The sequence below is a fragment of the Pollicipes pollicipes genome, unplaced genomic scaffold (assembly GCF_011947565.3).
Source record: "Pollicipes pollicipes isolate AB1234 unplaced genomic scaffold, Ppol_2.1 Scaffold_4295;HRSCAF=5057_pilon_pilon_pilon, whole genome shotgun sequence".
Classification (NCBI taxonomy): domain Eukaryota; kingdom Metazoa; phylum Arthropoda; class Thecostraca; order Pollicipedomorpha; family Pollicipedidae; genus Pollicipes; species Pollicipes pollicipes.
In genome coordinates, this window is record NW_023596461.1 from 4,191,033 (window position 1) to 4,217,269 (window position 26,237).

Here is a 26,237-nt window from a genome sequence, read left to right on the forward strand (position 1 = left end):
GTGCTCCATCAGTTCATACAAAAGGTCAGAGTTCCTCTGGCGCTACAGGAGATCTGCTGACGATGGAGGAAACGACCCGTGTGCCTTCCACAACGTCATACCTAAGACTGGATTAGTGAGTTGCAATACAAAGAAACACGAAAAGAAAAAATGAGCAGTGGGAGGATTTTAGCGTTCGACACCATCGGTCAGGCGCAGGGCCTCACGCAGCTGAAGCTCAGCACTCTGAATGTCAATGGTGAGGTAAGCGTGGCATTGCCTTTCTCTTACCTTTCTCTTCCCCTCTCAACCTACCAGATGATGGCGAACTGCGAAAATTCGTGTCTTGATTCTCTTTTGGTGTTTGCGCCATCTGCTAGCGTACAAGCCTCCAACAGCAAAGCAAGCCAGGCCTATGACGGTTGGACGTCATTCATCTACCATCAGTAGCAATGTCCTATATCAATGAAGCGACCGGAAAACTCCGTAATATTGACCACAATAGTATAACAAAGTAATATTAACGTGGGAGGTTCATGCAATGGGCGAGCATATATCCGGTTACCGTTATTGCTTTCCGATAACAGTGTTAGCAAGTTAATGGATAAATCCGATGCTCGGACCCGTTCCAGTAGTAATGAGAAACGGAACAATCAATCGATGAAACGGGCTTCTCTTCGCAGTCACTGTTTGTGAACGGCAGTGCTAATTAGCCAGGCCGCTGGAGTCACGGATCCAGAAGATCAGCAAGAGGAGCGGCTACTCACTAGTGCGTGCCATCAGTAACAAAACCAAGTGAGACAAAGAAATTATTTGGTGCTGGAGCCCAAAAGTACACGACATAGCAAAGGTTCCTCTCAAAAACTTAAGTTCGTGAGGCGCGAGTCGATCGAAATATCGCCGTAAACCGACTCCCGGTGTTACAGTCACCCGATGCTGGGCGGCGTCCGCCGCCGCAGGTAACACCAAGCCGCGGGCGGCAAGCGATACAGAATACCTTTGCGTAAAGAAACGATGCTACTGAGCGCTCTTTAAGCCGTCGTGAGAGAATGTCCCGGTCTAAGGTGGAATATGCGGACCAAACATTGCCCGACTGATTGCCCTTTGGCGGAAACTGTATTTGCTGTTGAGTATGAACTCGTACGAATATGCTGCTTAGTATTGCTTTGAACTTTCACTTCTCTAAGACAACTCACGTGATGCAAGCAAAACTATGTATAGGATACGACTCAGAATATATTGTCAGGTGTACAACTATAATACATACATACATATATATATATATATATATATATATATATATATATATATATATATATATATATATATATATATATAATACATACAGCAAGTTCTGCAGCCTGTGCTACGGACGTAGAGAGGGGGGTGGGGGCGGTAGGGTGACCCCATGCATATCTTGCTCCTTGCCGAGCCTGTGTAGTCGATGCACCGGCCCAAACAACAGCTGCTCACAGACTGGAAACCCAAAACACGTGTTGGCAGAGATCATACAGCAGCAGAAATACCTTCGCAGCTGGTCTCCACATGTTGCCGAAGCTCCAGCTCCAGCCCCTGACGTCTTCGGCAGTGCGGGGCTGCGTCGCACTCCTTGTATGAATCAGATAGGGCAAGATGGCCAGCGGTGCCTGCACTTTGTTCCACAGCATTCAGTCGCTGAGGTTTCGCAGTAGAGGCTGTGTGACTGGTCCGTGCCAGGAAATCAGTTCGGTGTATCTCATGGCCTCGAAGTTTACCGCTGAGATGACGAAGACCCTGGGCTGAAGAAGGTCCTCGGTTTACTGCTCACGAGCGGCGCGACGATCGGAACCGCCTTTTCGCGGACCATGCGGTCCTCATCCCACACCATATCCAGCAGCAGCTGTTCCAGACGGTCCCAGCGCACATTACGGTGGAGGACTGGCGGCACCGTGATCTATGTGTGCTGTGTCAGGTCGCGGAGCAGTGCGATGCTCCGGAAGAAGTTGCTTAAGCCAAAGTCGCAGCCGCTGCTTTGCCAGGTGGCGGACCATACCGACACAAAGTGACCGACCACGCACTGGACGAGGTTCTTGAGAGCGCTGCTGGAAATCTCGGTAGAGATGTGCACTAGGAGCAGACCAGCGGCCAATGTCTACTATCTGAAAACAAAACGAATATATTAGAACAATTCGCTACGAACTGAGCATTGCATCATACAAAAATGATTGCGCCTCTTTAGTGTGTGTAACTGATGATGAAGTGGATGAGACATAGGTCAGAAATCAGATACCGACACAACCAGAGTGGTGTTGTTGACGTGGGTCAGTCGGCTGGTAATCAGTCCTCCATCCTATGTTTACGAACCTACAAAGCTTCTGAACAAATGCAATTTAATTGCTAGCTCAGTTCCCTCTCAGGTCGTCGTACTATATGGTGATGAGTTCTGGTCATCAGTTTTTCGTGAATATGATATCTTTATCGCATCTATCTATCATATATATATATATATATATTAGCTAGTTTGTTTCCAAAATGTTTACTCAGAAAACGCCAGTTGACCTAAGTTGATCCCACGGAGTTTGTACTTTTGTCTTGTTGCGGTGTTATCCAATATATTGTACCTTGGCCAAAACGGATTTAAACAATACGTATAGAGAAATAGATCAGATAGAGTTGGGTAAGATACCGCCGTTATCTTACGTGTCATGCCACGTGCCTTTGGGTCTCATAGTAACCTGAACTGATGAATGTGCATTGTTTCCATTCATTTGTATAGACGTTAAGGAACACCAGGGGTGTAGTTTCACATTGTTATGCCACCTTAGACCCCAGCCGTCCAAATTCAAAGATGAAAGGGGAGAATAAGCATAGCCATTTTCCCGTTTAGATTCTCAGACTTTGGAAAGATTTTGTCTCAGAGTAACATTTAGTTGAAGCTCGGAAATCAAGGCTGACAGGAGTCTCTAGTAAGATTCTGGCTCTTGCTACCCACATTGACGTCAGTCCAGACTAGAGATCGATTTTTGCTGAATGTCAGCTTAACCCTGATCCGTATCTTGGTTCCCGTTGGATCTCTACATGCTCCATGCCGGATCTTGGTCTTGCAGGATCTCCTGACAGAACATTAGGCTGGATCCTGATTCTCGCTGGATCTTTCGAATTAACGTGAGGCTGGATTTTGGTTTATGATGGATACCTCGACCTTATACCACACATAAGGCTGGATCCTGATTCTCGCTGGATCTTTCGAGTTAACGTGAGGCTGGATTTTGGTTCATGATGGATGCCTCGACCTTATACTGCACTAGCTCTTGGGTTTTCCTGGTTCTAGAACCAGGAACGAGAAAACGCTTTCCGGGAAAAAATCTTGGGAACCAGGCATATGTTTCCCTTCAAGGTCGTCCACAATGCTTATATGTGGGTTCTCCACTAAAGCTATTGTGTGCTTTGCGATGTGTCTGCTGACCTTAAGGAAATTTTCGCACCCATGAGAAAAGACGGGGTGCGCTCGACCTCCTCCCCCCAACGAAACAAATCAACACCCATGACCAGAGCCACCTAGCGAGAAGTAGAACGCTGGCGGGAGAAGTGGGGCGTGCTGAGTCCCACTACACGGTGAGAACTGAAAAGGCATGTACAAGATGCAGTGAGTCATATCCTTCGGTATAGTTTAACAATATTTAGTTTATATAATATATCTACATATTGTATAACATGCATTTTGTACTGTATGTGTGTATGTGTATAACACACACACACACAGATATGTTTATATAGAGAGAGAGAGAGAGAGAGAGAGAGAGAGAGAGAGAGAGAGAGAGAGAGAGAGAGAGAGAGAGAGAGAGAGAGAGAGAGAGAGAGAGAGAGAGAGAGAGAGAGAGAGAGAGAGAGAGAGAGAGAGAGAGAGAGAGAGAGAGAGAGAGAGAGAGAGAGAGAGAGAGAGAGAGAGAGAAGAGAGAGAGAGAGAGAGAGAGAGAGAGAGAGAGATAGAGATAGAGAGAGAGAGAGAGAGAGAGAGAGAGAGAGATTTATATATATATATATATATATACATTATTTGAAATAATACAGTACGTAGCTTGAAGAAAACGAGGAACATTTACTTCATCTGACCCGTGGCAGCGTCGTAAACAAGCTTTTGGATGCGCTCCACCTAACTGCTGATCTATTGGCGTCACTGGAAAAACGGACCTGGTCAGTGCGACCACTCTTGAAATCAGTGAGATTTCAGACGAAACTCACATTGGGAAGCAATTTGGAAAAGAAAAGCGTGCAGTCCTGGTCCTCCCGCGTCCCACCCTACCGGTTCTCTCTCTCCCATTATTCGAAGACTTCCCGAGGAAGTTCGTATCATTTCTCCAATTCAACGAAATCAGGGGAACGGATCTGAAGAATCAGCTGCTGGCTCCCCATTATTTCCATTTCCCAGAGGGGTTCCGAGAAGCGCAAAGCGTTTTCTGCGGGTAAAGATATTCGTTGGCGTTCCGTACTGAAATCCTACTTGCTAAAACAGAAAGTTTATACCCAAAAGCAGCCTACGTGGACGACAGAACAGGATTGGTGGAAGTTTTTTATCCAGGTACCCGGCCAGCAAAATGTCCCATTTCTACACCGAACATTTAAATCGTAATTCTACTTCTCTGGTGTGCCACGAAGATCATACAGATGTTCGCATTTTCCTTCGGTTATTACTTGCGACGTATGCAGGTGGAGAACGGCCAACGACGATGGGCGAATTATTATGCGAAACCTAGGAAAAAGCCGTAGGTATCACTTATACAGAGGTTTTGATATCAAGCATCGCTTCATACGAAGTGCGAGAAAGTTGTCTAACGCCTGGTAGATTGTCCATATCGCATCCAGGCCTCCCTACTCAGGTGCATAAGCTACTCATTCGCCCACCAGCGTGAGATACTACCAATGCATGCCCATCATGAAAAGAGGCTGAAACGCTTTCATTATTAAAAGTCCTCGTGTGAGAAAACAGTACTGGGTGATTTGTGGGAACGCACCACTGTCTCCCAATTTTTAACCGTACATTTTAGTTAAGTTTTCTATATGCTCCTCATCCTTACTGCGCTCTCTCCTCAGCATGAAAAACCGATTGCTCACTCAAGGTATAAACTCACTATACGAACCCTATGCGACTCTGACTATGTGACTACGCTATGCCATCGGCAAGCTGAGCTTGCGCATCAACTTTGTTTACTGAAGGAATAAAACAAGCAATTCAATTCGTGAACATAACTTTAAATATATTTGTTGTTGATAAAGCAGTATAATGCAGATGTGATTTAAACACTAATAGTCATCATCATCGTTGCACCTAACTTGTCAGAGTGGCGCGGTTTGCGCTGAAATGCGCCAATCTGGGTTCGTGTTCAGGCGTGTGTTAGTCGGAGGGCTGTGGGGAGATAGTAAGTGTACGTTAGTTTGAATGTAACATTCCGTGGATGCGAAGTATGAGTAGAAGCTGGTTGCATACCTTGGTGGAAGGTACCTACATAAGGTGCGCCTGACTTAACATAGGTGCATGTCGCACAATAAGTATGGTGTATGGTTGTGTATGGCATCAGACTGAATATATCTAGATTCTAAACATTTGCTGCATTTGCATTTGCTCTCTCTTTCATGGTGGGAAGATGTTAAGCTCACCGCAATTCGCACCTGGTAGGATAATTCCAACATCCAACCAAACGACAAGTTTGAAAAATGCTGGAAATTGGTCAGATTTGACAATATCTTGCTGGAACAGCGCGTGAGCAAAGTTTCATGTTGTCCTTGGTGTGTGTAATTTCTGGAATAAACTCAGCATATGAAAACAAAACTTTTAATGCCCAGTGAGATTTCTTATTTTAGACCACACTCGCCTGACAGGCAGCGCCACAAATGAAGTAAAAGAGTGCTGCTTTTGGGGCAAGATCCAGACTGGCTGAAACATTCCAAGGGTATGTTTGCGATGTTTGCCAATCAAGAAAAGATTATATCAGAAATCTGGAGATATTTCATATCACAGTGGATTTTAATGTATTTTTCATATCTTCAAATGTGCGTATTCGAAAATGACCTTGAAAAAATGCTCTGATCAGTGAAGTTATGGCGCTAATTTTGACAGTGGCTTTCTGTTCGAGCCTTGGGAAATTTCGTGGGTGTGTGCCAAGTGGTGTAAATTTAGGGGTAGATTATGTGCCGGGATTGTGATGTAAAGCAGAACCATGGATCGGGAACAGGGCCTTCCCCGTTTGCTGCAAGATTATAGATGCCTTCATAATTAAACACCTTGCTGGACATCTTTGCCATAACTTGAAAGCTAGTTGATTGCTTCATAAAGCAATTTCCGATAGGTAGACTAAGTTAGTGACCCACGAAAGGCGAGCCACATCATGCGTGATTACATGGTGTGTTAATTCATAAAAGAAAAGCATTATTTGGTATGATTTTGTACACAATACGGATGCTAAGACATGTCATGGCAATGTAGTTTTGGAGTATTGTGTATATGAGGTACGGGCGGGAGTCTGTCATACTCACCCAGTGGTGTAAATAGAAGGAAGTCCTTGCAACCATTCCTTCTTTTATGTTTACAAGGTCTCAGTGGATGTCAGGGAAAAAGTACAGCACAACTCCCCAAAAATATTATGGTAGATAGAATGTACTTCAGTATAGAAATCAATTTGCACCTTTTAAATCTGGCTTTCTTTTTTCCGGGCTGCAAGTCACGTTGAGAGGGCAGTTCGGGCCATTCTTATTTTGTGGGAGACAGACGTGGGTTTTTTTTACCTCTGCCGGTACTCTCACTTCGACATGCCTATCGGGGCAGTTTCCATTTCACGGCCTCGCCGGACTGCCGGCGAGACGCCAGACCGACGGACCGAGGGGGTTGCCACGGCAACGGGCCGGCCGCGGGAGCTGCGGACGGCAGTCGTGACGATGGGCGTTTGAAGAGGCCCCGTGCGGAGGCAAATACACAAGTGGCAGTCCGGCATTTTTGCTGACATTTATCGATTCATGCTGAATGATCTGGATGCCTATAAATGCCGGGACTTGTTTGGCAATGCAATCGCTTTTGTAATGCCAAAAAGGGTTTTAAAAGTGTCTTTCTGAAAAAGACTTAAAAACGAAGTGATTTATTTTGGACAGCTTTAAGGGGCACCATGATGGAAAAGTATTCTAGGTGGATATTGCTATCATCTTTTCACCTCGTGTTTCTAGGACATCAATCACATCCCATCACGTATTGACCAATGTCCACCATCTCTCCGACCGGGAAACGGGGCCGACGGACAGCGCTCTGGCTGGTATGGAATGCGGCGTAGCACACCAAAACATGGCAAATAACCACACATCGCAGTCATCGTCACTTCGTCCCAAAATTTCTGTACCCAGTGGGAATATCTGGCAAATGCGCCAGTTCTGGAGAAGACTGGTCGCTGCCTACCCTCAGCCGGCCCACCTGGCTGTGTCGCGGTGCGCAGACCGCGGCGCGGCGTTCGACAGTTCTGGCCCCGCACTGTCGTCACGCGACGCGCCAACATGCGGGCGGCCTGGAGATAACACGCCCGCTGTCCCTATTCGGGCCAGGCCTGCAGCACGATCGATGGCTGGGGGGGGGGGGGCGGGGGGGGGGGGGTCTCGTCCCTCATTTGGCCTCGGGCGCCGCGACCGAGCCCGCTGGACCCGGCCCATGGACCACCCGGTGGCCGCGAGCCAAATGTCGCTCCCACACGGCTGCGGGAGCTGCGGCGGGCGACGTGTATGTCTGTCTGTGTCGGGGTGACGGGCCGATGGTGCCAACTGAACCCAGAAGACCTACGATTAGCCATAAGACCTACGATTACTGGACCTATGGCCGGGAGAGGTACGTGCACTCGGCCTACGCTCAGAAGTACGGACGTACGCGAGATTTCAGTGTGAGAGGAAAATAATGCAATCATTTTCACTGAAATGTGAGTGAAGCGCGGTAAAGGTCCTCGCAATTTCTTGCGTGTTATCAAACAACTGCGCAATTCTGACCTTTTATTTTTACGTGCCAACTTGGGGTTTTAACTCGTTCTCTCGCGCTTAATCACGTACATATAAATAAATATCATAATTTGGTAAAGGGAAGGACGTCCCCCGGGATTGCTGTTCGTGTAGGCCCTGCCCACATGTCTGTATAATGTTACGTGAATTAACACCGACAGTGTCGCTTTCATTCCATGTACGTATGATATGATGCCAAATCAAAAGACTGCGTCAATGTAAAATGACTGGGAGCTGGGCGTGTAATTTGGCAACTGCTGGCGCCGGAGTACAAAGCTCTGGAATTGGTAACTCTTAGGCACCGCTCAAATTAGACCCATTTTTAGGGGTGTCGGTAGTGTAGTGGTTTGCGCGTCTGCGTTGACCACTGCGCGTCTGAGAAACCAGAGGTACGGGGTTCGATTCCCCGCGGTGCCCGCCCCTGCTGCCAGGGTGAGAGGCAGGCGACGCCATGTAGCCTCAGCAGCTGAGTGCGTTGTAAAGCCCCAATGACATACACATAGACCCATTCCCAGAATCAGTTGTTATCATGGTGTACGTTACAGGCTGTTAAGATTGAACCATTACGTTATCAAGCCATATCTTACTCTATGTTCTTCTCCCACTACACAACGTGCTGCTTTCCAACAAAACGGCATGAGCAATCTTACGCAGCCGGAATTTTTCATCTCGGTGATATTTTCCAATGGACAACGCACGACATGGATTGAAGCGTAACAAAACATAGTTTTTCCACCGGCTTTCGTCGGCTGTGGCAAAAGTCATATTTTGATGGAGACAAATTTAACCTGTACGCGTGCTATGCATAGCGTCACCAATGAAATAACGTACTTTTTGCCTTAACTTAGGGAAGTTAACGTAGTCCTGAATTTGAAGGAAATTGGAGCGTGCATATCAAACGCATCACTCCCGAAGGCTATGCTAAGTACTATTCTACTTAATTTCGTTATTAAGTTTTTTTCCGGAATACTGCTGTGAGTGACGCTTCGTAGCTCATGTGTAACGTCATTCCCGATTATGTGATACTAAAAGTAAACCAAAAACGGAACAAACCTCAGATTAAGCCGAACAAATTTGTTATCAAGCTCACTTGAGAAAATTTTAAACCTAACAAAAATAGTCGATTAAAGTCTTAAGTGCCGTACTTTGAAGCCGTTGCATAGGTACAAATGCATATACATACAGGTACGTCGTCTATACATACATACACACACACATGTATGTATACATATATATATATATATATATATATATATATATATATATATATATTCATGCATACGTGTATATATACGTAATATAGGTGCCGTCGTTTGCATTTCACAGCGCACTGCACTCTGGCCATCTCAGCTGAAAACGCATATACAGGCTCGGGGTTCCCTTAACTGATTGTATTCTGGCCTGATATCGGTCGCATATGGTGTAAAGACTTCTGTTGCGACATTGAAATGGCTTGCCTCTGGCCCGACATCGGACGCACACGGCGTCGCGACTTCTGTAACAACACCGAGATTGTCGAACTCTGGCCTGACATCGGACCCACATGGTGTCATGACTTCTGTAACGTGATCAAAATAGCCGGACTGCGGCCAGTCATCGGACGCGCATGATGTCACGACTTTTGTAATGACATTTCCAGTCAAGTCACTTACATCTTGCAGCGAAGACTATTTGCTGACAGCTGGAGCAAGGCACAAGCTCCAACAGGCATCTGTTTTCTTCCATGTGGCCCAACGGATCTAACGGCACGCCAGGGTTGGGAATTTAATTCTGGCTACAGGCCAGACAAAAAGCGACGTTCAGCTGGCTTATGCCATCCCTCGCCGAGCAAGGCAGATGAGGTAGTTACGTTGCGTTAAGCCAGCCAATGTGTTCCGGTGGGAAGCATTAACCGGGTTACATGCTCTCATTATTGACATGTTTTCCAGGTAATTTCACCCCGTCGCAAATTAAACTTAAGGCGTGACCAAGGCGCTGCAAAGACGGGGAGGGGGCCGCCCATCGGCGTCCAGCCCGTCTCTAGCTTTAGGATGCCCACTCTATATATATGCCGTACGACCTAATATGATAAAATGGTGGGTAGAATAAGTCCAAGATCCAAAGAAATGCCGCAATGCTTCAACAAAGACACCAATGAAAAACTTTGGTCAAGAAAGCGCAGAAGGGCTTAACGTGCATGATGAGCCGTTGCCGAGAAATATCCCGAATTTGTAAGAGAGGCGTGAAGACCTTACCGCTCGCACCGAGCTTTGATGCAATTTAGCACTAATTTATTGAAAGGATTTGGTTGATTAACACGAGGGGGGGGGGGGGTCACATATCGCCAGGTCGCTGGCGTGAAGGGAATGGCTAAGGTTAAGTGATAAAAGGGCTTAGACTGCCGACAACGTTATGCGCCATGATGACGAAAATGATTGACGAGACTTCGCCGCCTTGGAGAGCCCTTTAGGCCCGCTTAGCAGAAGCACACTGGAGGCAGAGTGTTTTCACAGTGGGCGTCAAACGTCAAACAAAGTCTTGGTTAAAAAAGAATTTAGCCAAGCTGTCACGGACACTGTTTTTAGCTTAGGATAAGAGTGCTTTAACGTCGGGAGAAGAGGGAGTTCGCCATCCCAAATATCGTTGAACGCTAAGGTCCGCAAGTAAGTCTGTCGAGCGCACCGCGGTGTTATCACAGTCATTGAGGGTTTGGTTTGGTTCACATCGGGTGAGAATGATTGCCTACCTCCCACTGCACCTACCTCTGGTTGTATACCTCAGGTTGTGTGTGATTAACAGCGTGTTGTCCAGTGTTGCCAGTAGTAAAGTAGATAAACCGGAGCGTGGTATTGAGTGTGTTCGTGAACGGTTAGAAATAGATCTGTTGATGAAACATGGATGAGGTCAACTGAAAAATGTGCAGGGGCGTCGAAAAACCCCCATAGTCTTGAGTGCAGACAATGATACATTCTATTTACGAAAGGCATGATCTTAGATGACTCTTAACGGGCGCGGAACTCCCAGAACACTCAAAGTGAAATAACTCGCCAAAACTCTCAGAAAAGACATCCAATACCGCCTGGTGTGTCGGTCGAGGGGACCGGAGGAGACGAGGGGTGCCTTACGAGTCCCGCAGACCAAAGCGACAAGTCGCGCCTCCCAGTCCGCCCGGGCTGACGTCTGATCGACGGAGAGGCCGTCTATCTGAACTCCAAAGTGCCAGCCCGCACCCGCATGGACGGGCCTCGGACGTCCATGGGAGATGGCTGAGCTCCCCACAAAGGGAAGGCTGCTGGGGGGGGGGGGGGGGGGGGGAGGGCTTGGCATGCCGTATCGGCCCGGGAGAGGGGTGGGCCTCGGAGGGACCCGACTCGGCGGATGACCCTGAGGTGGTGGCCTGTCGCGCCGGCCCCACGTCAAGCGCGGCAGGTGCCTGCGGCCGCGCCTGCTCGCCTATCGCGCGGTCGGATGCGGAGCGGGGAGGGGCGTTGCTGGCAGGATGGCGTCCCATCTCAGCTGTGGCGGCCGAGGCGTCGGGGCGGGGGAGGGAGGAGGTGGAGGAGAAACAACTCCGAACGGTGTGAGTGGTTCATGCATGCAGGAGAGAAGAGGGGCGTATCGTGCCGTGCCGCTTCCCTCTGGGCGGACTAGGCCTGGGCTGGGGTAGGTCACGACTGGGTCGTTGGGAGGAAGGTGGGTTGGCACCACCTGCTATCGCTCGTGCATATACTCGCAGATCTTATGCCAAGCGAGGCACTGGCGGCGATCCCACGCGGGGTGGGGCCGCCCCAGGTGGCAGACCAGAGCACCTCCGTCTCGCACGTATGGGCGGAATGTCGCCTAGCACACATCCCAGAGGTTGGATGTCATGTGCGGCAGCCTTGGACACTATGCTAAAGTCACCGACGCTCACGCAGCGTTGTGGGGCGTGAACCCATGGCTGGGTGACGATCCAGAGGTAGACGCACATCAGGTGGATGGAAGGAAGGGGAGGGGGTCTTTCCGGAACCTCAGACAAAGCGTGCGATTTTGCGCCAGCTCTTGCGTGAGAGGGGGAGTCAGTAAGCCTCGGTGACTCCCTGATCTGCAGTTTCTTTGAGCGTCTCCTCATCCATCTCCGCGAGCGAGCTGGCGTGTATACGACCGCCTTAACCGTGTCCAAACGGTCCGCCGGCCCCACTTCCGCTGAATAGTCCCGGAATGGGTGGTATCGAGTAAGCCTTTGGCTTGGAGCCCGGTGCGTACGTCTTCAGGGAGGGCCGCAGACCGGATTGGTTCCTTTTCTACAGACCCGTAAAAACCGCTCCTACGAACCCGACAGCGCCGTTCCTACGGACCCTACCGCACCGTGCCTACGAACCCTACCGCGCAGTGCCTACGGACCCGACCGCACCGTGCCTACGGACCCGACAGGGCCATCCTTACGAACCGCACCGCACCATATCTACAAACCCTACCGCACCGTGCCCACGGACTCGACCGCACCGTGCCTACGGACTCGACCGCACCGTGCCTACGGACTCGACAGCACCGCGTACCCGAGCTTACCGTGCCTACGGACTCGACCGCACCGTGCCTACGGACCCGACCGCACCGCGTACCCGACCGTGCGCGCTCTGGCGAGCACGAACGGGTTAACGGAGCCAAAGCTATTCCCGTCCGTGTCCCGGAGGGGCACGAATGGCGCGTCGGGCGGTGACACGTCAGAGGAAGAGAGGCAGGTGCGCCGCCGGAGGGACAATGGGAGGGTGCAGCGCGTGCGTGGTGGTGGTGCGGTTTGTGCAAGTGTGCGCGTGGGGTCGGCGAGTCGTAGCCGAGCGCAGGCAGTTGTATGCAGAAGGATGATTGTGCCGATTTGAAGGCCGATTGTGTCGAGGTTGTCGACAGAGCGGCGGAACAGGAGTGCGATCAATGGCAGACAAAACGTAAAGGACAGACGAAAATCCAGCGCACACGCTCCAGCCGCACATAACTCCAACCCCCGACGACAGCAACAGCAGGACGGTGTACAAGCAGCGTCACTCCCTGGCGATTGGCGGCCGAGGGAGGCCGGACGGGCAGGCGGGTAGGGTTGAACCTGGCCGGCCTTGCGCGGCGCGGTGAGGAGCCGACCGTCGGCTCAGTCGGGCTTGCTTGGCCAGACCGTCACCGCCGCGACACGTGCCAAGAAGCGCTGTATCCAAGCCGGGTTCCAGCTGCTCCCGGCTCGCACAACACCGGCGCTGGCTGAGGCCGACAGCACAGTGGCCGCCCTGTATCGCCGGAGCACAGTCCGGACACTGGCGACTCGTGCTTGGATGACAATATGCCTGATGATGATTGTGTAGTTATTCGCATTTCCGCGCACGTGTATGTACCGCGGGAATGATGCCTTCCGCGGGTGTGCCGATTGGTAGTAATGATGAGAACCTTACGTTTATAAGCTCTTGCTGGTTGACAGCCTCGGTAAGTTCGCTGAATCTTATCAATTGCCAAAAGTATGGAATGCTCCAATGGTCGTTAAAAGAATGGAATAATGGGTGCTAATAACATAGGTAGAAACATCAAATATCAAAAACAGATAGCATGAAAAGGTTTCTATCGTTTTTACCAATTACGATTATTAATGAGCTTCCAATCAAACCACTGCAATGGTCTTATTTGGAATTTACGTGCTGAACACGCTTTACACGCTTTAACTGAAAACTGCAATCAATGACCAGTACTAAATAGAGCCTCCAAAACAAATATAATAGCCGTTTGCACGGCAGATTAATGCGCTGAAATATTAAAGCAACATTCTTAAGATAATCCATGAAAGAAAATAATTGTTTTCATGCGATGTCATCGGCATCCAATGGCTAAGCCATATGTTTCCAGCTAAGAATGAGTTATATGCACAAAGCAGGACTCTTTAAAGGCATATGTTGTCCTGTTCATGCCTACAGTACTCCCAAATTCTGGGAGAATACCAGGTTATGGTAATAAACGGTGTGGGTCGGTCAAGGACGTCTAATGCGCCATTATTGCTTACATCGGCGGTATGTGAAGCAAGTTAGACTTTGAGGATTGTTTTGTTCAAAGATCATTCATCGTGAATCATGTTTAGTTATGTAAGCTGTGTAAGAAATGTATACCTATGAACAGGGCCACGGCCGGGATCTAATTTCGAGTTGTCGCGTCTGCGGCAGATATGCCACCGAATTGTTTTTTAAGCCTTAAAAGGCTTTAGTAAGAAGGTATTTCGCGTCATACCTGCCCATGCAATCTGATTTCATTTACAGCGGCCCCCCAGAATATTTTTCAAAATATGCAACCAGCCATACACGTTTTGAATATCTAGAAAACACCTTTAGCCCCAAAACCGCTGTTAAAAGCCAAATCATTAGACAACAATCACTGAAAGCTTTGTTTTTAAAGCTTCGCACCGTCGCGGATCGTGAAAACGGTTTATAACTAGGTTTCGTTCCGATTTTTGGCGCTATTGGCGCTAGTTGCATTAAGAAAATCGTCAGCGCAGTGCAGCGCACTCTCACGATATCTTCGCCTCGCTTCCCCGGGTGTGCTGCAGCCATCGACGATAGCATAACAGTAACTCAATGTATAATATAATATATTTATTACCCAATATGGCGTTGGCGTGTGGCAAAATCCGACATGTCAGGAAGAAAACTAGGCATTTTATGTACCATGCACTTCATGAAACCCTCGTAAAACTACCTTTGTTACACTACACATGATTTTTTTAGGCGCTCGTTGAAAAACGCACTTGGTTAAGGTTGTTTTCTGTAATCACAATAAACCTGCGCCAGGCCGGGGGTCTGGGGCAACCGCGCCCGGCCTGGGAAATTGATCACCCTGGGATTTTCAACACACTGGGACCCTTCAAGTCCTGGGAACTTCAGCCGTTGCACGAGAACAATGACACGGTCGCAAAGGTCTCGTCAAATCATGCCGCGTACACACCAAATTATTTACCTTAAGTCAAAAGTGAGGCCACCAGAGGTCATAAAATGGAAAACACGGTCATTCTGAGAGTTGCAGTTAAAACGTACGTTAACGCGTCAAGACGAATATGGAAGGCACGGAACTAAGCATTAAGACTGTGGGATTTCTATTCCGACTATTTTTGTTTTCCCACAGGGGTTAAGTCAGATCAGGTCACAGTTCAAAATTGGTCTACCAATAGCCCACAACAAATATACTTTTCAGTTCTCTTTCACAATGTGCTTCTGGCTAAGTTTATTTTTTGAAATGCAGCTGTGGAAAAAGCATCCCAGGCACAAAAACGTCATTTACGGGTTGCCAAGAGGCCAACTGAGGTCAAGGTAGGTCAAATTCATAAAGCATCAAATGAACAGCGTGAAGTATTAACCGGGTCTATGTGACCAGTGCAACGTTCTCCTGCGGTCAGAAATAGTATGTTGTACATCTGTAGGTACGCAAGTTTCCATAGCTTTTGTAGGCATCATACATAGTCTTTTCGCTCGGAAATGCATTTGTAACAAACTGAGGATAAGCACGTTGGTACATGACATTTCTAGCCTCTCCGCTACTGACAACAATGGATATTGACCTTGGTTGACCTCATATGATCTTAAGTGTTTTAACGTGACATATTGTAGCCCCCTTATGCTTTATAATGATAAGCATCATATCTGCAGTAGAATATTCAAATTCTGTGACCAAAATTACCCAATAAAACTGTCTATTTGTAACCGAGCGTGTGCTTACAGACAGCACCCTTAGAGGTAGGTCATGACCTAGGCCAATGGCACGTGCGCTGTTTCATGTGATGTTTGCGCACGCGAGTTAGTGCTGTTATCCTAATAAACAAACATCAAAACTACAGAAAAAGCTCATAAATTTGCATAATTTACAAAAACAACAAACTTGACCACGCCTCAGGTGCTAACCTCGCCTGCTTCGAAATACTACAAAACCTAAAATGTAGGCACTATAATGCTCCGTTACTTCACAAGTTGGAGCAGTGGTAAATCACGCACAAAAACGTTATGCGTGGTCAAAAGGTTTTTAGAAGTTGACGTGTTTAGCCTGGCTTAGGTCATTAACATTGGCATATCAACATTTTAGAATTGTATAAGTGATGCCAAGTTGATAGATATGAAGGCACTGCAAATTTGCTGTCACTGCGAGCGTTCGTTTTTGAGCTGTGCTCGGAAAGGCATAGGGGAAGTCAACTTCCCCGGCTGGTAAAAGTCAATACTCCAGATGATCACAAAAAATTGAGCGTTTCAAGTACCCTGACTAAATTGAGCGTAATTTCTGCGACAGGTTCACGTTTGCTGATCGATCGCGACCACACATTTCTTCCTTCTCACATTTTTGCCGTTCTTATTTAGCGTTTGGTATCACTCGTGCTTTTATACGTTTTCATCGCTCGAACACAATAATTTTACCCATTTTAGTGTGTGACCCTTCACTCCAACCCTCCTCTCCTACCTGCAGCTCCACAAAAGCACGCTTGCCTACCGGATCTCGACGGTACGTACCCGGGTGACTCGGTGGCAGCCTTATCGCAAACAGCTTTCCCGCAGCATCGTACTATGCCAGGGACCTGGTACTTGAACCGCTTAATACACTTCCAGGACTATGTGCCGCTGCTTTAGGACGCCACTGGCACGGGGTCCGCCAACATTTGCATGTCTGAATTGCATGCGTCACCTCACAGTTTTCAGCCCCCCCCCCCCCCCGCTCCCAATGATCGCCGCATCCAGCCCTCCCTCCGGTGCTGATTCTAACCGGACGGGCTCACATGCTGCTCGCCACGCCCGACTGTGCTGTGGGATTCGCATTCCAAACAAGTCTTTGCGCGAGCTCAAAGTACCCCGTTAGAAGGCGGAGAATATCAAATTCCAGACCGAAAACATTCTTTGTGATGCAGTTGAAGAGCGATGACGAGGAAAAACAACGGCAATCTACGAAGACGGACCATGGCTGGAAAAAGTTGGTGCGTTTGGGCGAATATGCATCGATCCTGCCACGCATACACCGGATGTGCCATGAGCGATGCCGAGAAGAGAGCACTCACCAGCAGCAGACAAATACGAGTCACTGGATGAATGATAAGGGGCGTGGGTGCCACGCGGAGAGAACGCATTCACTGCCGGGATAAGGGACGCTGCTCTCTCGCCCGATGAGCGAGAGGACAAAACCTGGCAGACGGGGAACACTCGTCGGTGGGATCGAGGTGACAGGGCATCGCAGCACGAGATCAGGAGATGGGGACAGACCCGATGAGGCTTCCAAGGGGAGCCCAGGCAGAAGAACCGAAGGATGGCAGAGGGGAGATTGAGCGGTTAAATAGGCAAATCGGGGAGTGCCGGGAAGGGTTTCCCGTGGACAGCACGACACGGGAGCTGCCCGGCCGGCCCCTCGTGTGAGTGACGCCAGCAGGCACCTGCCGTATCGCAGCCATCTTTCCAGTCGACCGGCCGATGCGCAAAATGGAGATCCCCCAGTATACAGACTGCCAAGCGCTTATCTCCGTGCAGAAGCAGCTGCTGTTCAGGTGTTGAGGCAGGCGAAGGTGTTGAAACAGCTGGCGTTCCTGGCGTTAGAGGGACGGCGGATGGTGGTGGAGGTGGGGAGAGGGGAAAGTCCGCTGCCCATGGCCGATCGGGCCGTACATGCTTACCGTACGCGTGGCCGAGGCATCACTGGCGAGCGCGCGTCGCGAAAGGGTGGCCATCGAGCTGGCCAGCCCGTGTGGAGCAGAATCGGACAAGCAGCCGGTGCTGCTGGAAGCTCACAGCACTTGAGAGAGCCAATCTCGTCCGGAGCTACGTGGCTCCTCTCACTCTCGGCGGCTCCTTTCGTGGCGTTGGGGCAGCGCACGAGCGCTCAGGGGAGACGGCGGCAATGACATGGGAGCACCGCTCCGTGAACGCCTCATACGCTCAGCGTAAGGCTAAGTACCTGTAGCGCGGCTGAGCGGTGCGGTAACGTTTGAAGCTTCGTCGTCGACCAAACGCGTACACAATAGCGTCAAGCATTTAACACGCGCCGAAGTGGTCGGCTGAATACCCTTTGCTCGGGTGAGGGGACAATTTGACACCGCTGAGATCCCAGAAACTAAGAGAGCTAGAGACACTAAATTCACAGGGTGTGTTGACTTGTACGTGAGCTCACTTGGGTCCAAATTTAAGTTTCCTCATCATGACCTTAGGATTAAATAAGGTCAAACAAGGTCAAAATCCAGATTGAAGTTCAAGGCACCCCAGAACCTAGATGCCTGCTCTAAGCAAAACATAATTGATGTTCATTTAACGTCAGTGACCCTGCTTGACCTTTCGGAGATCGTGTTGCCAAAATCATACAATACCGCTTTTAGTTTGCGCTTGGATAAGCATCAACTATTACGCCAGGCAGTATGCTCTTTAAAAAATGTTGACCTGGGTCAGTTAAGGTCAATGACCTATCCTGACCTTTAAGAAGTCTGTGGAAGATGTGAAATGTGGTTCCTGTTATCATTTTATTCGAAAATGATACCAGAAACTACCACGCACAGATAGCTGTGTAGTAATAAAACAGGTTAGTTTAAACAAGATGGTCGGTAATAAAGCAGGTAGTCTTACTCCGTCCTGCTGCCTCGGAAAACTTTATGTCGACCTTTTTGCGCGAGGTGTTATTCTTGGGATTCCTTGTAACTGGGTCGGCCCGCCCTCGTTTTTCCACATGGTCCAATCGTGTGTCCGGAATGTCCTCCACACCCAATACGTTCCCGGGACAGCCTGCCCTGATTCCAGGGATCGGTCTGCGACGTTCCTGGGCCAGGAATCGGGTGTCTCGTCGCCCACAGTGGTGCCAGACCCGCCCTCTCTTTTTCTGCCTCGCCTCGGGGGTCCCGTGCGCCCCTCTTTGGCCGAGTTCTCACGTAGGTCGGCGCTCCTGACACCAGCTGGGATGACAGCGACACGGGCGCGCCGGAGTTCTTGGGCGGAACCGTTGGCTGTGGGGATGATTTCCGCCGGTGATGCGGTCGCCGCGTGGTCATTAATCTCGTCGATCTGGTTAACAGCAGGTGTTCTTTTTTGTGGGCGATCGGCTGCAGGTTCTGGCGGCTCCGCATTTGCTTCTCAGGTTGCGCTTGGCCCAACAGTTTCGTTTGAAACGGAAGGGAGAGTTCCTGGCCACGGCCGGCTTGCTTGCTGTCCCACGACCCATCGGGAAGCTCCACCGATCCCGGAAGGGCGGTGTGAAAAATGAAAAGCGTCGAAATGCATGTCTACAATAGCGATGTCGTGGCAACGCAGAAGCAATGTCGCGGAGAAGTTTTGTCCTTGGAATTTGTGTCGCGTAGGAGTGTTGTCCGTGGCAGTTTTAATCGTAAAAGTTATGTCGTGTAGAGATCGTGTCGAAGCAGTTTTGTCGTTGGAAGTTTTGTGGCAGCAGTCCTGACGTGGCACCCTAAAATGAAGATCTCTTGCAGTGACGGAGGTAGTGCAAACTTGCAAAGAATCGAATGGTGCGTTGCACGTTACCTGAGAACCCACTTGTCCATACATAGCGCAAATCACCTTGCTCCATTTTTGCCTCGCCTGGTAAACCCGCTGTTTTCAGAAACAGGCTCACCACCGCAATTATCTTCTCTTCCTAGCAAGCAATGCTGACTCCAGAAAGCAGTTTTTCAGTCGCGGTAATTTCCGGGCGCCTGAAATGTGACGCCTCCCTGACTCTCCCCGGACGCAATGCTGTTAACTAAAACATTGTCATGAGTGTACCACCACGCTGTACCGGTTCCGTACTAAGCCCGTGTCACGGACAAACTTGGCTGAATTATTATAACAGAAGCTGAAATGACATATGAATCAGCAGAAGATATCGATACCTGGGCTATATTGAACTCAAAAACACTTTGGGGCAAGCCCCTTCAGTGTTTTATTTAATAAGACTTCCGCTTTGTCGTTCTACATCACAACCAGGAGTACCCTTACACTTACTCCTCACCATCGTGAACGACTTCGACCCAATCTAACTGGAAGGAGAAGCTTCCATAATGAGAGGAGCCGAGTCGCGGCACCCCCGGTCCCCAGAACACGTGCGTCACGTGGTTAGACCCACAAAACCAGGACCAGCACCGCTTTTCTCAAACTTTCCCGTGCCGTGGCTCGGTGACTTCAGTGTGTGTGTGTGTGTGATGTGGGGTGGGGTTAGATGACTAGGCGTAAACAGTGCACGTACATCATCATAGGGACGCCGCCGTTCAGGACGGACATTGCCATGATGCTGAGGGTCGCTTCTCATGCTCCCGCCACCCCGGAGTCCCCGAGTCCCGCTCTAAGGCGCCCTCCCTTTGTCGGCAGCACAAAACGATGGGCGTGCGCTCCTCCAAGAGCGGCGCCGAGTCCACGGCGGCCGAGCGTGGCGCCGCCGAGCCCGGCCGCAAGTCCAACTGGGAGGTGATTGAGCACTACAGCAAGTCGGGCCTGCACAGCGGCTCCGTGCGCTCTCGGCAGGAGGAGGCGGCCGCGCGGCTGGAGCTCGCCCCGCCGCCGCCCGCGTCGCAGCGTGCCCGGCGCCCTCTATACTCGCCCTGTCTGCGCCTCTTCCGCTCGCACCGGTTCACAGACGTGCAGGTGGAGTCGCTGTACCAGCGCTACTTTCTGCGCATGGACCAGTCGTCGCTCACCTCGTTGCTGGGCATCCTGATGATCGTGCTGGTCTCGCTGGGCCTGCTAGAGTACATCATGCGCGACACGGCCGGCGTGCGCGTCCTGCTGGCGGTGCTGGCTACGCTGCTGGTGCTGTACGTGTCGCTGGCCGTGACGCTGGCACGCGCGCGCCTGCTACGCACCCTGCTGCTGCTCGTCTTCAGCTGCCTGATCGCCGTCTCCTTCTTCGCGCTGGTGGCCAGTGTGGTGGCCACGTCAGAGACGGGCTCGCCCACAGACGGCGTCTGGCAGACGCTCTTCTGCGTGTACATGGTGTACGCGCTGCTGCCGCTGCGGCTGCGTGAGGCGCTGGCCAGCGGCCTGCTGCTGGCGCTGCTGCATCTCAGCCTGGCCGGCTACCTCAGCCGCGACCACCCTGCCGCGCTGCCGCTGGTGAGTACGCTGGACGGGGTGGGCCACCCTGCTGCACTGCCGCTGGTGAGCGCACTGGGCGCGGTGAGCACACTGGGCGGGGTAGGCCACCTGTCGCGCTGCCGCTGGTGAACACCTTGGACGGGGTGGGCTACCCTGCCGCGCCGCGCTGCCGCTGGTGAGTACACTGGACGGGGTGGACCACCTTGCCGTGCTGCCACCGCCGAGCACGCTTGCCCGAGGAAGCCACATGACTACCGCCACTGAGCAGGAAAACACGCAACTCTTTCCCCAATGTAATGTGTTCTGAGCAGGGAAGCATTCGGTGCATTGCAATTTGCCTCACGTCCACCTTTTGAGGAAGGCGGTGCACCGCCAGTTTGGGTATCTGGAGACTACGGCTTCCACGGTCTTGGCAGGCTCGGGCAGCGAAATCGCATTTTCATCTCGCAAGCTTCTTTGCGCTTGTTTTGAACTGTTCTCCGATTGAGATAAATCTTACGAGACCGGATTTATTCTTGTTTTACTTCACAGCCACGCTCCCCTGGGATTACGTTTTCCAGGCGTAAGTCTTCCGAGCGCATACTCGCAGCAGTTGTTTTTTTCGAATGTATGTCTTTCGATCGCATATATTCCGGGAGCAAGTATTCCGAGCGGTGGTTCTGAGTGGATCTTCTGAGCGTAGGTAACCGGGAATAGTTTTACAAAGCGTAGGCGTCTACAGCAGGAGGATTTCCAAGCGTTGGTCTTCCGAGCGTAGGCTTGCGAGCGTAGGTGTGCGCAACAGGTGGTCTTCTGAGCGTTGGTCTTCCGAGCGTAGTCTTGCGAGCGTAGGTGCGCACAGCAGGCGGTCTTCCGAGTGTTGGTCTTCCGAGCGTAGGTGTGCGCAACAGGAGGTCTTCCGAGCGTTGGTCTTCCGGGCTAGGCTTCCAGGATGAAGTCTTCCGACATTCACCCTGAGGGAGTCCCTTGCCTAATAGTTAAATGGAGTCGGCAGCGTGTCATGACGGGAAGACCACTAGTTCCTGAGTGTGGAAGGCCTCTTTGAACGGAACTGCTGCCCGCCAGTTGATGCCATGGTGTTCTGGTGCACCCATGACACCACAAACCCATCGTGACGTGACGGCTGGGAGCACTACCGTGACGCTCCTGCGCCACCTGCACTCCGCTGTAAAATGGCAACGTCGAGAACACCGCCGTGTTCAGAATTATTCAAGGTGAACAGGATTGACATAGCATCATCACAGCTGTGGCGTCACGGTGTCACGCAACGCTGGTTAACTGCTTGTCCCATCATGCGATGCACGAACACAGAACCACCGCCGGCGGTAGAACACCGACCACTCTAACACAGACACACTACCAGTAGGAGAACGCTAGCCACCCTAACTCAGAACCGCTGCCGGTGGAAGAACGCTAGCCACCCAACACAGAAGCACTGCCGGTGGAAAAACGCCGCCAACCCTAACACAGAACCACCGCCAGCTGGAGAACGCCGCTAACCCTAACACAGAACCACTGCCGGTGAAAGAACGCCGCCAACCCTAACACAGAACCACTGTCGGTGAAAGAACGCCGCCATCCCTAACACAGAACCACTGCCGGTGAAAGAACGCCGCCAACCCTAACACAGAACCACTGCCGGTGAAAGAACGCCGCCAACCCCAACACAGAACCACTGCCGGTGGAAGAACGCCGCCAGCCCTAACACGACACCACCGCCAGCTGGAGAACGCCGCTAACCCTAACACAGAACCACTGTCGGTGAAAGAACGCCGCTAACCCTAACACAGAATCACTGCCGGTGAAAGAACGCCGCTAGCCCTAACACAGAACCACCGCCAGCTGGAGAACGCTGCTGACCCTAACGCAGAACCACCGCCACTGGGAGCACCAGCCACCCTTAGCCCGCGGAACCGCTGTCTGGAGACGCGGGGCTGTTATTGATATGGTTTTTGCTAATGTCCATTGTCTCATTTGGATAAAAACGCATCGTGACTAACACAGACCTGCCTCACGGCTCAGACGAGCGACTATTTGCAGACCCTCCCCAGGATTTTTTGCAGATTCTGCTACCATTTGTCAGCGACTTTTCAAATCACATCGTGTAATGGCAGCTTGCAAAGCTATTCACTGCCTGCCACTATCACCACGTATTCATTACGGATCGTTCAATATCTTTAGCCAGACGCCTGATTCGAGTCAATAAGCTTCATAATATGCGATAAAAACGAGGCTGCGACGCCGACAGCGTAAAAAGAACACACAAAAGTAAACACCAACCGCTTTCACACTGGCAAACTCAAGACATGAACACAGCACGGCTCCAGAAAGCCACAACGGCCGATGGCAGGCAGTTCCAGGACGTGGCCGAACAGTACGACAACGCCCTGAGTGCCAATCTAAAGTCTTTTGCACCGCTTTTCCGGTCGTCAAAGCTGGAGAGCGGGCAGCCCCAAAGCGTCAGCCACCACCGGTCTTGCGACGTCCTAGCAGCGGTGCAAGAGGCGAGCAGCGACCGAACCGCCACCGTGATGCGGGAGTCATTCCGGACCCTGGAGGCGCCATCGTGGCCACGGCGTGACATAAGGTCACTCATGCCGCGCCAACCGGGCGAAAGACTTGTGGAGACGATCCTGGCCCCGCGCCCACGAGATGCAAGGCCGTGAAATTCACCTTTTGCGCTCGGCTGAGATAGCAGGCAGCGCCCACGTCCCAGATTCAGAGGCAGTGAAAGATGGGAGGGAAACATGGGCTCCAACAAGGAACTTGTTGGGGTGAATTGATGAAGAGCTTGATATCAATATAGATCAAGCAGGTTTGAACTATTTTTTTTTTAAGAACTCGGATATACTACTCCCGGGATAGCATAGGTTGAAGGTCTCAACATATTCATAGGTGGGGAGGGGGTATAGTTTGAAATCGGAGTTGTTTTTGGCTGGCCCTGAGTACCCGATCGACTATCCCTTTTCTGACTGTGCTTGGCTCGCCGGGCCTTATCATAAGGCGTATTCCTGGAACCGCCTGCCGCCAGTCGTGACTCCCAAAGCCACGCATTCCAGGGCCTTTCTTGTTGAGATTTTATTAATGCGACTCTTCACCAGCATATTTGGTCGGCCTTAGGTGTAAAAGATAACAAACTTGATTTTTGGACGATGGAAAATTGCTTCTTGCGTGCTCCTCGTGTGTGAATGTAACGACAGAAGCTCGCTCACCCAGTCCCTCATACAACACCGACTCCGGGAACTACGAAGGTACATGAAAAGACGTGACGTATGCACGTTAACAGCCTATGTCGCCCCATGCTCCGGAGAGCCAGTGAATGGGGAATATAGCAGCTTGTCTGGCTTTGCCAGGACAGCTTGGTCCTGAACGAAATGTGTCTATTAACTGGAGTGCTCCACACTTGTGTGTGGTCTTCAAGTGAGATAGCCATTTTGCAGTTCATTCAGTGCAGTTCACAGCTCTGTCCTTTTAGAACTTAAACACGCTTTCCGGCACCAAATGACTGCAATTGGCTTCTCGACGAAACCAATGCGCTCGGTGCAAGTTTCAGATATAGCCCACATTTTATGCTATATTGTACAGGAGGTTGGACAGTGTTACGAGTCGACGGAAATAAGCTTGCAAATGGAATGCCTTAAAAACGGCGCCGTAGCCGAGCATGTCAATGGAAGGAACCAAAATCAAATCACGGACAGATATGAAGAAATACCACGAGGGAGGGTCAAAACACGCGCACGTGACACTGTTTGGGTTCTGCGAACAACGCACCGATTAGCATGGCACCTCCTGACAAGTTGAAGTACTAGAAGTGAGTCAGCCCGTTCGCTACGGTGATAATTTCCCACGGCCAGTTTGGCAGCCACTCTGACGTCATAGTATTTTCCAAGACGCAAGCAAACCATGACGTATTGAAGAGCGTGTTTACTTAAATTGAAATTTCGTATCTAGAGAGGTATTTTGGACTTAACGGAAATGCCATATATGAAGATGTTTAAGCAAGCTAAATATGTGATGAAGTAAGCTAGCTTGTGGCAGTACACTTTTAAGTGGAAAGACTGCTCTGGGCAATGTAGTTTCTCCATCACGTAAATACGTTCCTCAGTGCGTCATTGCTTCATTACGTCATGCAGCATCTGTATGACAGCACTCCATCTTAGTTCTTCAGTTTCTAACCAGCTGCGGTGCTGGATGTGTGCTAAAACTAATATCGGTAGGTGCTCGTCTTTTGACCCATTCTTGTGGTGTTCTTACATATTTATCTGTGTGTTTAAGGTGCTTACTTGTATTCACACACTCGATTAAAGCGCTTCCCTGAAGGTATACCATTACAAGGCTTAGTTCCGTAATATTTAGGAAGAGTGCATAAGTCTTGTATTTTGTAGCACAACACATGCGTCGAGTTAGAATCTTGCACAGCTAGCACAACATTGATTGAGAGCCAGTTGGGGGCCGTTATATCGGTAAATTGTGCTCCCGCACTCCAACTATGAACGGCTGGACAAGTATATTTTTATTGACCTCGAACGCTGCAAGGTCAGTGAACTGGCAGGATTTGAATAACGTTATTATGGCGTCACGAATACCTGGGTGGCCTTGACATGGTCTGCACGAAATATTCTGCACATCTTTGCGGGCGGAGAACTCAGAAACAAAAAGGTTTTAAATCTTAAGAAGGATAGGGCTCTGAATTACACCTACTGATCTTCAAGATGATTATTTTACTTAAAAACAAAGTTAAGCACTTTCTTTAAAACACAGACCGCTAGTTACCAGTGAGCTTATTTCATCACATCTGATGATTGCCTCAATATATTCTAATGTGAAACATTTACTTGAAACGAACCGTGTCTTGGAGAAATTAATCAATAGGCTGCTAAAGCTACTGAAGTAAGTTAAAAAGCATGCTTTGAATCAAAATTATGCCAAGCTAGCTGGGTTTTCCAGTTGTTTTTTACTTACCTGAATTTTGGTCTAAAAGCAACTCCTTTCGGCATATTGGTCATTTTCATTTGAGATTCAGTTTTGTTTCCATCTTGCAACATTATATTTATGTAAAGAGGACTTATATAAGCATGCAGGACCAAAGCCCAGTCATCTGCCAGATATAAAGCACCTGGGCATCACATTATGAATACAACCGCAACGTAACCATGCGATAATACGATCAAGATGGAGCAAAGTTCCGTAAGCCTTCAGAATTTTTATACCACCCAATATCTGGCATGGCATGTTGAGCAACAGACATTA

The 26,237-nt window shown here is 50.0% G+C and overlaps 1 protein-coding gene across 2 annotated transcripts in view; it reads left to right on the forward strand.

Annotated features, from left to right (window-relative positions):
• Nucleotides 1–26,237, forward strand: part of LOC119096346 (adenylate cyclase type 5) — a 184,609-nt gene that overhangs the window by 77,063 nt on the left and 81,309 nt on the right. For both annotated transcript variants that reach the window (XM_037219193.1, XM_037219194.1), the window contains exon 2: nt 20,265–21,005. In XM_037219193.1, the coding sequence (XP_037075088.1) occupies nt 20,265–21,005 (741 nt within the window). The remainder of the gene's footprint in view (nt 1–20,264; nt 21,006–26,237) is intronic.